The 14,044-nt window shown below is 38.4% G+C and overlaps 2 protein-coding genes across 6 annotated transcripts in view; one reads left to right on the top strand and one right to left on the bottom strand.

The window, feature by feature from the left end:
- The window catches only part of LOC126914950 (large neutral amino acids transporter small subunit 2), a 24,383-nt gene extending 15,540 nt beyond the window's left edge, over window positions 1–8,843 (top strand). For both annotated transcript variants that reach the window (XM_050719253.1, XM_050719254.1), the window contains 5 exons: window positions 975–1,098; window positions 2,786–2,986; window positions 3,570–3,719; window positions 4,438–4,615; window positions 4,980–8,843. In XM_050719253.1, the coding sequence (XP_050575210.1) occupies window positions 975–1,098; window positions 2,786–2,986; window positions 3,570–3,719; window positions 4,438–4,615; window positions 4,980–5,041 (715 nt within the window). In that variant the 3' untranslated portion in view covers window positions 5,042–8,843. The remainder of the gene's footprint in view (window positions 1–974; window positions 1,099–2,785; window positions 2,987–3,569; window positions 3,720–4,437; window positions 4,616–4,979) is intronic.
- Window positions 7,547–14,044, bottom strand: LOC126914954 (ubiquitin-conjugating enzyme E2Q-like protein CG4502). 4 transcript variants are annotated; one of them, XM_050719263.1, is made up of 6 exons: window positions 13,889–14,033; window positions 13,220–13,276; window positions 13,093–13,132; window positions 12,318–12,638; window positions 11,340–11,747; window positions 7,547–9,708 (listed from the first exon to the last, which is right to left on the bottom strand). In XM_050719263.1, exons 4-6 carry the CDS (start codon window positions 12,567–12,569, stop codon window positions 9,580–9,582), a joined length of 789 nt encoding a protein of 262 aa, XP_050575220.1. In that variant the 5' UTR covers window positions 12,570–12,638; window positions 13,093–13,132; window positions 13,220–13,276; window positions 13,889–14,033; the 3' UTR covers window positions 7,547–9,579. The 4 variants fall into 4 exon arrangements, with proteins under 4 accessions (XP_050575220.1, XP_050575221.1, XP_050575219.1 ...); XM_050719264.1 differs by lacking the exon at window positions 13,889–14,033 and adding an exon at window positions 13,329–13,426; XM_050719262.1 differs by lacking the exons at window positions 13,093–13,132; window positions 13,220–13,276 and having other exon boundaries at window positions 13,889–14,044.

The following is a 14,044-nucleotide window of genomic DNA, read 5'->3' as shown; positions in this document are numbered from 1 at the left end:
AGCGTTAGACGCGCGTTTATCGGCTTAAAAGACTCTTCTCGATCTAACCTATAGCTGTACGATTAAAAATTCCAAGACGAAGAAACATCTTTCGAGAATGGATTTGGTCGAGTCGCGGTAAATCGGCTATACAACTGGAACGATTATATCGAAGGGAACAAAAGCATCGTTATTCGATTTATTTGCAATTTAACGATACGTTAAACGTTCCTGTCGAACAGCGTTCAATTTTTCGCGCGGTGTGTTTCTTCGATCCGAGCGGTTAACAACGAGTACGTAAGTGGAACGAACTTTTCGATAACATCGCGAACAAAGATATTCGTAGAGTTACCGAGTAAAAGCGACGCATCGTGCGTGCGAGCGATATTTACGTAGTTTATATTTAAAACATGAATGGGATTTTCGCGTTTCTAAATCTAGTTTGGCGATTCGTGTTTTGCGCTCTTTGTTCGTCGATATTTATACGAGTCTTTGTTGTCATGTTTATTATCGATAGAAGCGGCAGTCTAAACGGAGGAAAAATTAGAAGAAAATGCACGCCTGTTTTCGTTAATAACGTTAATAACGAAAAGCAGAAAGCGAATATCGAAATCTAAATAAATATTCAAATATCGTTAAAAATGACATTTAAACTAATAACCGTATCGACGATTGTATTTTTAACGACAAGAACGTAATTCTTTCTACAAAATTAATAGCAGCAATTGATTTTTTAGATAGAAAAATCTTTTACGACGATAACAAAAGTTATTTGCCGAAATGTCAATTTCATAGAAAATTTACCAACGGTTTCTCGACGTAAATCTTCAAATACATAATTTTCCTAGTACGAAACGAATACGTAATAAAAGTGGAGGGAACGTTGATACGCGAATCGAGAAAATTATCTCGATAACGTAATGTGAAAAGACATGTATATATCTATATATACTTATATTTATATATATATATATATATAATTATCATTTTTGCAGAAATCTTCCAAGAGCGATTTGCATATCATTGCCGTTGGTGACTGTGATTTATGTCCTGGCGAACATTGCTTATTTCGTGGTGTTAACGCAAGATGAAATTCTGGCATCGAACGCTGTCGCTGTCGTAAGTTTATCTTTATTTTGAATTCGTTTATTTTGTTTTTTCGGAACCGAACGTTTCTTGGACATTGAGAAAATTTTCTTCCTATCGATTATCGACGGTAAAAACACACCTATTCTGCTATCTTTGTAAAGCAGATGTAGTTCGAATTACAGACAGTCTTACAACAACAACAACAACAAATATATATATATATATTGTGATGGAAAGGAGAAAGATCCGCTTATCTTACTAATACCGATTAAATATTTTGTTCTCGAAACATTGCTACGTTACGCGCCAAGTTCTATCGCGCTTGACGCAATTCTTTCCTACGACTTTGGTTCGACGCGGTTTAAGAAAAAAAACCTGCAACTCTCTTTTTGGTAACTACGTGGAATAGCGCGTAGCTCTCTGCTTTTCCATCCGCCGCCGCCGCCACCTCCGTTTCTACGTCCTCTTCTCTCGCACCGCCGTTTATGCTCGCTTCTACGCCGAGTATATCCGGAAATTCTCCGCTTACAAATTCCGTGCCACTGTCGCCTTTTTAACTCTGCCTTATTCTTATTCCCAATAAATTTGCCCGTTACTTTCCAGAAAATAGATGCGCGTGCAACGGTTAAAATCATCGTCTATCGATACAAACGCGTATCTAATTTTGCCGCGTCGTATCCGATCCGATTTTTCGCCGATATTCTCACGCCATAGCCGTTACACAGCCTTCTTGTTACTTCGCGAACAATTATTCGTCTGCCGATATTAATACGCGCTATGAATTATCAAACTACACCAAGGATACGCGAGTGTATACTTTTCTATTCTTCGATCTTTCATCGTATTTCTCGGTAATTTGAATTTCTTTGGGAACCGCGTCTTCAGCCACGAGCGATCGTATCAGAGAAGAGAGATACATCGAAAGCGAAAAAAAAAAAAAATTTCCAACAGAGTATGTTAAAACTCGTATACCGACCGTCACGAATAATCGGAATATTCTTTTTTGTACGTGCTTAAACTCGAAAGCAAGCCGCAAAAGTAGCTGGAAATATAAAACGTAACGTTGGAAAACGTCGCGTGACTCGTTGACTCGTGATATTTTCTGGTGGTAATTTTTCGTTAGGGAAAAACAAGAATTTTCGAAAAATTGAAATAAGCGTGATTCTTTACTTCGTAATTGTTTTTACGTGTCGCGAAAGCTACCAGTCAACCACTATTACGACGCAAACATTCCATTCTACGATTGTTTCTACGATCCTTTTTCTGCGAAGAGAAGCTATGGACCTAAAAGCGGTAAAAGATATCGTATAAAACGCGCGCTTCGAAACATTCTATTCCATGTACGATACGTGTAGCGGTAAATTTCAAAGGTGCAAAAGCATTTTGTTATAAAGTATTATCTATCCATCCATCTATCTATATCTATCTATATATCTATATATAGATAGACAGATGGATACACGGTAAAGAAAGAAGAACGGTATTTACGATCGTTTCGCTGCGTTTTCCTCCTACGCTTCGTCGCGGACGCGACATCTCGTTTTTTATACTCCTTTTCAATATCCAACGAACGAAACGATTTCCTATATCCTCGGCTACGCTCTTTCGATCGTACGAGGATGAAGAAAGGAAAAGAAAAAGAAAGAAAAATTCGCGTAAACGTACGCGGTAAGTAGAAACAACTTGTTGTAATTTATAAATTTGTCGTTCTGCGCAGACTTTCAGCGACAAACTGTTGGGCGTGATGTCTTGGATAATGCCGTTGTTCGTAGCTTGCTCGACGTTCGGGGCGTTGAACGGAGCAATTTTCGCATCGTCGCGATTATTTTTCGTAGGAGCTCGCAACGGACATCTGCCTGCCGCCATTGCTCTCATCAATGTGCGAAACTTAACGCCGATGCCGTCGCTCATTTTTCTCGTAAGTACCTGTTGTACTTTTGTTCGGCGCTTAAGCTACTCGAGGCGAAAACTACGAAACGACGATTCCAGCGAAAGATAAATTTTTCTCCCATTCGACGACACTCTCACCGTCGACTAAAAACCTGCCGAGATGGAAAACTCGATCGTTTTTGATACGCGTACGCCGTTCCGGTCGATAGACCGGTTGACGGATAATACGTTTATCTCGACCGATATTTGTATCTGTATAACACGTATAAGCAGACGAACATGAAAATAACGTTAACCGTATATCGTCGATCTGATTTTTCCTATCTATCGCTCGAAATGGTGCAATTCCAGATATTCTATAGAATAATTTTATCCAAAGTCAAACTATACGTATCGAAATAGTCGCAAACGTAAAACATACTATCGAACGTTTGTTACTTTTAACATCGTTTGCTACGCTACTTTCGGTATTTCGAATTTATATCGCTTTCCCTATTTTCCACGCGATTCTCCTAATTATAATTAGGAAATAATAAAATACGAAAGATTAATTTTTTCTCGCCGTTGTACTCGGATTGGCTCGAGCGTTAAACTATAATTTCCGTTTCTAGTGCATTATCACCCTGGCACTTTTGATCATAGAGGATGTCTATGTGCTGATCTATTATGTTAGCTTCGTTGAAGCACTATTCACTACGCTCTCGGTGTCTGGCCTCCTCTGGCTTCGTTACAAAAGTCCCGATCGCCAACGACCAATAAAGGTATGCGAAGAATTTAAAGATCGCACATTTTTCCTCCTCCGTATTTTATCTATAATTATTACAGCGCGGTATTCTATTCGTTTATAGAAAATTCGAAGATGCAAAATTCCACGAAATTAATGCATAACAACGAAAATAAAGCATAAATATACCTATTGTGTTTCTTTAACGTTATACTCTCAAACGTACGAATTGCCATAAAAACATCGCAATATGTACAGCGATATGTTATATATCAGAATTATTCGATTGCCTAAATTAGAATCGTAATAAATTTCTAATAAATCGGAGATCGGTTCAAACTAAAATCAGATCCAGCTATAAAACGTCCGAGACGTAATAAACGAGATCAATAGGATTCTCATAGGACAAAATATCTAATTCTCATTTACGACCGAATCGTGCGATCATCCGTCTATCGGGCATTCGAAAAACACGTTGTATACTTTCGTCGAAGTAAGGAAAATCAAAATCGAACAACCGTTTATTCGTCGTTCGAGCAAAACAATCGGAGAAGTCGTAATCGACATAGCGTTTCTAAGGAAGAAAAGAAATATAATTCTTTGATTTTCCATTACTTCCATGATTATTCGATTGCTAATGATAACGAATAAAGACGAGATAAATAAATAAATAAATAAATAACGTTGATCATTGTAATCGAATTAATCGTCGATTATTAATTTTAATAATAACGTTGTTTCTTTCCCTTCGTTAGGTGTCTATCGTATTACCAATTATATTTTTCATAATATGCGCTTTCCTGGTCACATTCCCCTGCTACGTGTCTCCATGGGAAGTGGGAGTAGGAGTGATAATCATCTTATCTGGCATTCCTATGTATTGCATCTTCATTTATTGGGAAAAGAAACCTAAATGGATCGTCAGATCGTCTCGTAAGTGTTCCCTACCGATTCTTTTCTTAACAGAGTATTTTCAAAATCTAACGATACTCGGACTTGCCTATACTTTTCATTTATCACGCTCGATAGAGTAACGAATATTCAAATAATTGATTTTATTGTTCGAATAACGTTATTTAAGATAAGCAAAGCGAATAACGAACGAATGTTTTTTGTATCTACGATACACGATGTTGCTCTACTTTTGATATTTTTTTATATTTTTGCATTCGATCTACAACGTAAACGAGTAAATGCCCGCAGTCTAGAAAGTAATTAAAAGAAAATAGAAAATAGATTTCATTTTAGCATAGAGCATACGTTATTTATATAATCAAAAGTTCTTCACTTTTTGCAGACAATTTCAACATGATCTGCGCTAAATTATTCATGTGCGTGCAGGAGGAGAAAAGCGATTGATCACCGTTCACAAGCGCCGTTCTACTATAATTAACATTTACGATTATCTTATAATCAATTTGGTATAGAAACTTATATAGTGCGAATGCGCGCTACATCCTATCGATTTCTCCATTTATAAATACCAACGACAACTATGATTATTTTATTACGAGTTAAACAGATCCGAACGTGCCCAACATTCCAACGAAATCTACAAACGTACGTTGTTTCTCGTAGAATTTATAAACGAACGAATCGATCGCGCTTGATTCGTATTTTTATATACCTATTACGAACGATATGTCCACGATTTTCATTGCCTGTCAATATGTCAATCGAGCGGTTCATCGATCATATGCGATAACATTTTCTAATAATTCATATTCGCAACAATCGCATAGCGTAGATTTGCTGGATATTAAGATATCAAGAATCGCTAGATATTAGTTGCGTTTAACCAGAAGAGAATCGTCTGCTCTTTCGCTTTCGATTTCATTTACTAAATTTCTCGTTTATTCGAACTGCTTCGCTTCGAAGCTATAACGAGCTATAATATAAAGTATAACGAGATAAATAGATGCACTGAAAAGTATACAGCTAATGAGAATCTTAGAAAGTCAATCGCTCATTTATTATAGAATTTGTAAATACATATTAAGTAGAATTATGCCGGACGAATGAGACAAAGTAGAAAAGGGAAAAGCAGAAAAGTAAAGGAACACGCGAACTTCTCTTTTCGCGTAATTTCCCTTTGCACGTAATTCCTTAATTTCATTTTCTTAATTGCCTCGATAACAAATTTTAACGACTTCTTATCGTCTCTGGAGAGACGATTTTCGTCTCGTTGTGTGATCTCTTTGCCTAGATGAAATCTATCTTACGACAGAATCGTTTGGCACCGTTAAACGTTTCTTCGCACTTTGTCTTCCTTAAACGATCGATTTTAAATCGACGAATAGAAAAAGCTTTAAGAAAAAGCAGGAAAAAAGGTACATACATACGGAACAAAGCCTTACAAAGATCGTAATTTACATGGTAATCGATACTCTTACTCGCTTAAAAAACTCAAATACTCTTTACTTTTCATTTTCCCCCCGTAATCTTCTTTGTTCTTAGGCGAATCAACGATTATTAACCACTTTGTATGTGTTAGCTATAACGTTGTTTACCGTGTTCCGTAGATAATACGTGTGTATAAAATCACATAAGACTGCAACAAGTATTTGTCTCGCGATAATACACGTGCTCCGTATCGTGCATTGGCCAAAATTAATCGACGATACATAAAATATTCGCTATCGCGGAAAAATCGCTATTTGATCGATTCATGGTCGTGCATCGTTTTAGGCATCCTTTAAACGCATTTCACCTCGTAAGAAAATGTGAATTTTTCATTTGTTTGTAATTATTAAAATAATACGTATCGGGTATTATTTTATTAATAGACGCATAATAACTGTAAATTCAGGTAGTAGAATCGCGTGTTGTATTTAAACTATTTAATTGTACATACACAAAACGAAGCGTTATAAATTATTTATCGCAATTCGATCAACTACGCTCGCCTCGTTCGATAACGCGAACGCCATACACCAGCGTTGGTCCGTAAACCAATGATAGTAAGTAATTTCGTCTATCGCACCATAATCCTATTTAGTTACGTTAAATTATTCGTAGAACGTTGAAAAGAGAAACGATTATTATTCTATAATTAACGCGCTGAAAGCTATACTTTGATTGTAATTCACGATTGTATTCCCGGCTACTAACGTATGACACGTCTGGTCAAGTAATGCATTTAAAAGGTAGAAAAATCGACCGGTATCTCGCACACTCGCTATATCAAACAATACCGGTTATTTTATATAACATAACAAAGATACTTTACAACGAGATAATATTTTATACCGCTTATTAGTTGATCGGCTATTCGTATCGTTGTAATAACGCCTTCTTAGCTTTTTTTCTAGCGACTTTCCCGATTTTAACTACGATGCATAAATTTAATTTAGAATTTAGATAATACGTATTTTTTAAGAAACAGAAAGCTAATATGTAAAACACTAGGCCTTTTGAAACACGTCATAAGCAATTAATTATCATACGGTGATAGTAAATGTGTTCAAAAGGATAGCGATCGACAATGTGCCTTATGCGTGTAGCGCGTGTAACAAGAATTTTGCAATTAAAATTTTTCGATACGACTACGATTGTACGCAAAACCTGTTGTTATATACTTTTATATATATTTAATTACGTTCGTTGCTGTTAAATTGGTCGTTATTCGTTCAATTAGTGGTAGTAGTAGTAACGTTCCGAATATGTTAACCGATCCGGAATCGTTTGAAAGATAACGAAAAGCGTTCTCGTTATCTTTTAAAATGATCGGCGATCGGAACTAGAAATATTTTCACTGTAATCGCGCTTCCGAAGAAATCGAAATTAAAACGTACCGAATGAAAGTGCGAAAGAATGAGAAAAGCGTAAGCAACAAATATCACGATAGGTGTAATAAACGATGTATCGATGTAACAAATCTTTTTATTTAATCATTTTCTAGCCGCAATGCTAGATAAACAATGCTAATCGTTACCGATGTTTTCGATCGAATAACAAACTGGATATAATCTTTTAACCGAATATCTTTCGCTCATTTTCATTTCACGATCGATCATAGAGACAACAGTATCGAGTAAATACAATAGGACGATGTATGTATATATTTGAGTCGATTTACAATTAGTACAGAATGTTTCGCGCATTCATATGCATATATAGAATAATGTTGTCAATTTCAGAATACTGAAAACTATATTATACAGTGCTATGAAATATGTTTGGAAATTGGCTAGCATGATAAAAGCTAAACTTAACGCTACGCTTTTTTTTTCTTTTTTTTTTTACAAATGTTAATCGGCGCGATATAAAAATGTATGCACGTGTTTGTAGCATCGTATGTCCAAGGCAATAAGATAAGAGTTGAAACAAAGAAATACAGAATCGAGAGACTACTCGATCGTTGTAACGAACGTCGCGTTCCTTCTATACCACGAAATTCTTATTCTTTTAATGCGTTTTAATGCGTTTTAATGCGTTTTAATGCGTTTTAATGGAACGAAACTAATTCGCTGGATGAAAGACATTTTTTGGTAACAAGTTAACAAAAATATTTGTAAATATATTTAGATACCCACGTAAAAGTTATAAAATATTTATCACTAGGTTGTGTTTATTACTCGTAGTAGGATCGCGATAGTTTTACCGATAATCCATTCAACATGGAATTGGTAAAATAACGTTTTCGTAACTAAATCTCGAGCTTTATCATAACCGTTTCGACCGAATTAACAAATTCTTGATTTCCACCTTCCTTTTTCAACTACGTGTTACGTTACCTGTCATTTATAAAAGCAACATTTAATGCGATTATAACGCGGTTACATCGTTTCCGGGAAAAGGAAGTACAGAAAGCATTCGATAAGCGTACAGAATGACGCACGGTCCTCGTCCCCACTCGCTACTAATTCTATACCAATTTTAAGTCGAAACTTTATCGTTTTTCGCCATTTCTTAATAAAAGTTTTACCAACGTATTTGATGGATGTTTCTGATTAAAACGAGCGCGACGAACTCGTAGAACCGATCCGTCCTCTCCGTATATATAACCGTTTTTAGGTGTCGCTTTATTTCCGAGATATCGTAAGGTATCGCTGCAATGTATTTCTGTTTGTAATTATACGTCCGTGGCAGCGTACACGAATCGGTATTGGATGCCGGCCGATTATTCTTTCGTTTGCAAAAAAAAAAAAAAAAAGAAAAAGGGGGGGCGGCATATGCGAGGCTGCAGGAATGCAAGAAACGCCCGTTATAATTCGTAACTCGATTAAAAGCGATGTATTTATCGTCGATGTATCGGGTTTGGCTCGGTACTTTCGATCGAGCCAGACGACCGACGTTCGATAGCGATGTATACGCTGACACGGAACGACACGATCGTAAGCAGAAACAGAGTGTGTAATATCTCGGACGAGATATTACAAGCGAGATGGACGGTTATATGCGTGGGGAAAAAGAAAAGATGAAAAAATGTCGCGCTTTACAAGGTATTAAAAAGATGATGGAACTCGAAGAGAACGGAACGATTGTACGAATTCACCATGAGCCAATCACGCGATGTAATTCGAATTACATTTGCTACTTGATATGTGTTTAATTATCGTTCACTAAGTAAACAAATATGCTCGAAATAACATGGTATTCGGTGTCGTTCTAATCGGAAAAATGTGACAAAGCTGTTGGTAAAAACAGGTTTCATCGATCACGAGTGAAAAATTTGGCACGTCTAAAATCTCAGTTTTCCAATTTTCTCCGATCTAGGAAGAGGATCGTTTTTACGTGCGCGCAATTGACAAAACTGGAGGCCGGATCTTTGCGCGATTATCGAATATTTCCCGTAATGATACAAACCGAAGTCACATCCGAAACCTGTTGATCGCGAGCATGAATTCTTAAATAACGACAAAGTCTTGCGTTCCTTCGGAAGGAACTCTGCAGAGTTATCCTTCTGTGAGCGGCGGCGTAACCCAACCATACTTCTCGTGCGTTTTTACTAGACTTCTGAAGGATTCTTCGGCGGAACGTCTGTTAAATTCTTTGCTGGTCTTTGGTTTTCTCGCTACGCGGCCCTGAAAAATAGTTTGGTGCGTGTAATTGTTTTTTCTGATAAATTTTTCTATACATATACAAGGAAGATTATTCTTACGTAATTAACGGCTATAACGTTTAACCGAGATATATATTACATTAGATTATCCGGAAAGTATCTTTCCTTTACAGACGCGTGTTTTACAACGATGCGTCTTTATAGAAACACGAAACCTAATCTATCAAACGTTGTGATCTTTGTCTCGATAGAACGAATTATAGTCCTTATAAAACGAAAGAAACTTTTCGCACCACCCGATATACGCATATTTAACCGATAACGATTAGCCGACTTGGCGAACAAGCAGTTGGTCAAACTTTTCAAAACGTTAAAACGACTTTTCGAGTTTCTTGAAAAGCTAAAACGATTTTATGAAAATTCAAGCGATCCTGATATCATACGCGCAGATTTATATACGCGTTGAAATGCTGCGAAAGCAGGGCAATCGGTGTACCGTATGCGGGGAATAACCGGTTCAGGATCGCCGGATCGTCGTAGTTCTGGATCTTTCCGTCGATCTGTCGAGGATCGGCCGTCCGAGCAACGATGACTCTATTGGTCGGATATTAGACTCAACGCTGTAAGCGATCCGGCCCTATTTCCAACAAATGTTCCACTCGTTTATCGTACGTACGGTGCTATCACTTCTCGGTTACCGAATGGCTGCCGCCAACCATCTTACCGTCGTTGTTTCTTTCCTCTTTTTATTTAACCACTTGTTATCCATAAGCTACGACGCATGACAAAGTACTTGCTTTACTTTCTTGCAACGCTCGGTTTCGATAGCACTAGCCTTAAAACGATATTCGCTCAAGGCGTATAATCCGCTCTTATTTCCGTATAACGTATAACGTATAACGTATAACGATGACGATAACGTTAACGTTAAATGATCGCAAAAACGATCAATCGGCCTCGAAACTGTTATAAATGTAATCCAGTTAGAGGATCCTATGGATGGTAAACGGGGTTCGCCACTTTGATTTTACAATCTTTTCCATCGCGAAACATCGTACGGAGACTTGCACTTTGGGTTTTCTATCGAATAGAAATGTCGAATCTAGCTAGAAAATATATATCCTTAATCTCAGATTCGGGATACTCGCTCTGGCTTTGTAACTTTCTTTTCCCAATAGTCGCTTCGAGATTATTCCCAGCATCCTGGGACACGGTCTCCTTTCTCTTGGCAATGTCTATCGCGTTGTTGCAAGCAAGTCGTCGTACTCGCGCCTTAGCTACGACACCTTATTCTCTAACTATTCGTTCTATCGCCATCGACCATATCGCCAAGTCGACGCTTCGGCCTACGAAAAGTCAGATTCCGCGTCGAGAACGAGCTAAAGACGTGGAACAACGTTTTTCCGTTTATCGGCGAACCTTCGAAGAAATAGAATAGGAGTAAAAACGGTTGCTCGAGCTGACGGAAAATATTGGTTCGTCGACTTGGCTCGGGACACGCTTTCGCCTATACTTTCGATATACGGTGTGTAGGAATAGCCAGGCCTGTTACGGCCCTTTTGTAATAAAAACATCGTCGAGGATCGTGGAGAATCTTTTCGAAACTTTCGAACGAGCGAAAGATCGCGAAGAAGGTTGAAAAGGATATTTTACCTGGCCTTTAACGATGCTGGCCGCGAATTGCGTGATAACAGCTTCGATCGTGTACGCACTGGCCCATCCTCTGGGCGTGAGAAGCTCCATACAGATCGCACCGCCTTCCATAACGAAGCCTTTCTCGATTCTTGGCGAAATAACGCGCATAAAAGGTGGAGCGAACGGGAAATTCTCAGGAAACACCACGTGCAAAAGTATGTAAGGTATATCGAGCTCCCTCATGTCCGCGGCCAGTTCACTTTCCGGATCGATCTTGTGCAGTCTCACGTGCCACTCGAACAAATTGTCGTTCACCAACTCCGCGGTGAACGTTGACTCGAGTCGATTCTGCGTCCTCTGAATTTCGCTCAGTTCCTTCATCAAGCGACGTAAACGAACTCTCTTATCCGGCATCGCAACCGTTCCCTGAAATAACGTTAAAATTACGAAACCAACGATAAAGTTTCGTTATTTCACGTTCGTAACAAGCCTTTATTTTAACCTCGTTAACCACGTTTCGATAACCACAGCTCGTCGAGAAGAAACTCTTTGATCTCTACCAACTAACGATTTTCCCGAGAACGACGCACCATGTGAAGATATCTCTATTAACGACGCTACTAACGCGAAGTACCGAAACGTTGAAATTAACGGGGGAAACTAACGATCCGAAACGATGTTTACTATCTTGTTCGTCATCTGCTACCAACGATCGTCCGGTTACCCGTCGTACCTAACGTAAATTGTTTATTCGCGGCTTTACGAACGACGATATCCCCGTCTTATCGGATGCAATACGAAATTAGCGAATCTTCCATATTGAATTTGATCCGCGTTCGCAAATACACGTTCAACTTGGTCGAACGTTAGCCTTCGCTAACGATCGCGCCATAACGAACACGGTCTATATCGAAATAATATCAAAATATCAAGAACACATCTGTAAATACATGAGTACGGTGTATTGGTAACAAATAGACGTAGTAAGAAAAATACCTGCGTGGAATTAGCGGTAGATTTTTTTGACTTGAAGAAACAAGTCGCGTGATTAGAATTGCTAGCGCCGGGATTGTCGGACAATGTGGCATCGGTAGGAGTGACCGCATCCGGGCGATGATGTCGGCTCAGAAGCCTCCTGGACGGAGAACTCGTCGAACTGCTTGCTCCGTCTTGCTCCGAGATCTTCTCCGAGGGTCGAAAGAATTTTCGAAAAGCAGCCACCACTTTCTCCTTCGATCTCGTAGACATGCTTCTGCCAGCTTTACGATACGCTATTTATTTATAATCGTAATTTTCTGTTTGTCCAATTTCTACCATCTGAAACGAATCGATACGATTAAAAATATATCGTTTAATTTATCGTTTATCGTTCAAAGATGGGCGACGAGGCTCGTCAAGAAGGTACGATCGAACATTGAAATTTCGATTTCCGTTATAACGCTTTAAAATTCGTACAAACTCGAGTTTCAACCGTTCCGTTTCATACTTATCCCTCGATAAGGGCATCGACTTTTTATGAAACTTTATGTCGTTGTAAACAACGCTTATTTCGACCTAATTTCCACCTAACGATAAACACAACCTTCGTCTCATTCGCTAAATGTTTACCACGAAAGCGCTACTTTGAATATTTTCTATGTCTTTTCCGTATTACCGTGTATTCATTCTGCGCGTTTCTACGCTTAATATCTTACATTTTCCCATAATTTTCACACACATACACGCTTCGATACACGAGTCGTTCGATTTTTACTAATTTTTAACAACGTACTAGATCTACTCGAAGCTTTTGGAAAACTTCAAACTGCAAAGTAGAACCATATAAGATACAATCTTCACGATACCTATGAAAAAGTAAACTGACATACTCGTGTGTTATCGTTACGTTATCAAAACAACTGTAATTAGTAGATTTACGCGAAGAATGTGAAATCTCTCGATTCTCTGACGTCTCCCTGAAAAAGATTTTTTTATAATAACGTGGACAGATACATTTAATATAAATACATTTGATATCATTCGCGATCATATAAATAAACGAATTGTTGTTGTTGTTATTATTATTATTATTATTATTATTATTATTATTATTATTATTATTATTATTATTATTGTTAGTCAAACTAACTGGAACGGCATAAAAGGATTTTCTTGCAACACGAATTAACGATACACGCGATAACGCGCCTTCTACGACACACACACACACACGCGCGCGCGCGCGCGCGCGCACGAATCTCTGTTCTCGGTCTATGGTGGTAAAACGGTAGAACCACAAACTCCACATCCAGCAACGTGTAAACCATGTATACCATGTATACGATGTATACGATTCGTTTCATAACGTCACGCTACTCGTTAATCTTTGATTAATGGAGAAACAGGTTTCCTATATTGCCAAAGAGCGAGTATCTTTTTAGCGGAATAATTAGACGTAAGAAGAGAAAGACAAAGGAAAGTAGCGTATGAAAAAGTGATCGGTGCGAGGCGAGGTTCGGTGAATATCGCGCCAGCATCCGCAGCAGTCTGTATTTAACACGAGTCGTTTGCAACGCTGCACCACTCACCCTTTTCTCCCTTTACGATCAGCGGTTATTCCGTTTGGACGACCGTTTCCGAGTCATCGTTAAACATCGGCCATCAACGCGTCCGTCGTATATAAATAACGGAGAGAAGAGGCGCGATGCGTTCGTCTCGAGAGCACGCACGGACGTAATAGGTAG

Source organism: Bombus affinis, chromosome 3, assembly GCF_024516045.1.
Source record: "Bombus affinis isolate iyBomAffi1 chromosome 3, iyBomAffi1.2, whole genome shotgun sequence".
Classification (NCBI taxonomy): Eukaryota; Metazoa; Arthropoda; class Insecta; order Hymenoptera; family Apidae; genus Bombus; species Bombus affinis.
This window is presented reverse-complemented; position numbering and strand designations above follow the sequence as displayed.

Excerpts from the sequence above, each read along its gene's own strand:
- LOC126914954 (XM_050719262.1), bottom strand. The coding sequence starts at position 12,569 with ATGTCTACGAGATCGAAGGAGAAAGTGGTGGCTGCTTTTCGAAAATTC. Across the intron at positions 11,748-12,317 it reads CTACCGCTAATTCCACGCAG|GGAACGGTTGCGATGCCGGA; the intron begins GTATTTTTCTTA and ends ACGTTATTTCAG. Across the intron at positions 9,709-11,339 it reads CCAGCATCGTTAAAGGCCAG|GGCCGCGTAGCGAGAAAACC; the intron begins GTAAAATATCCT and ends ACTATTTTTCAG.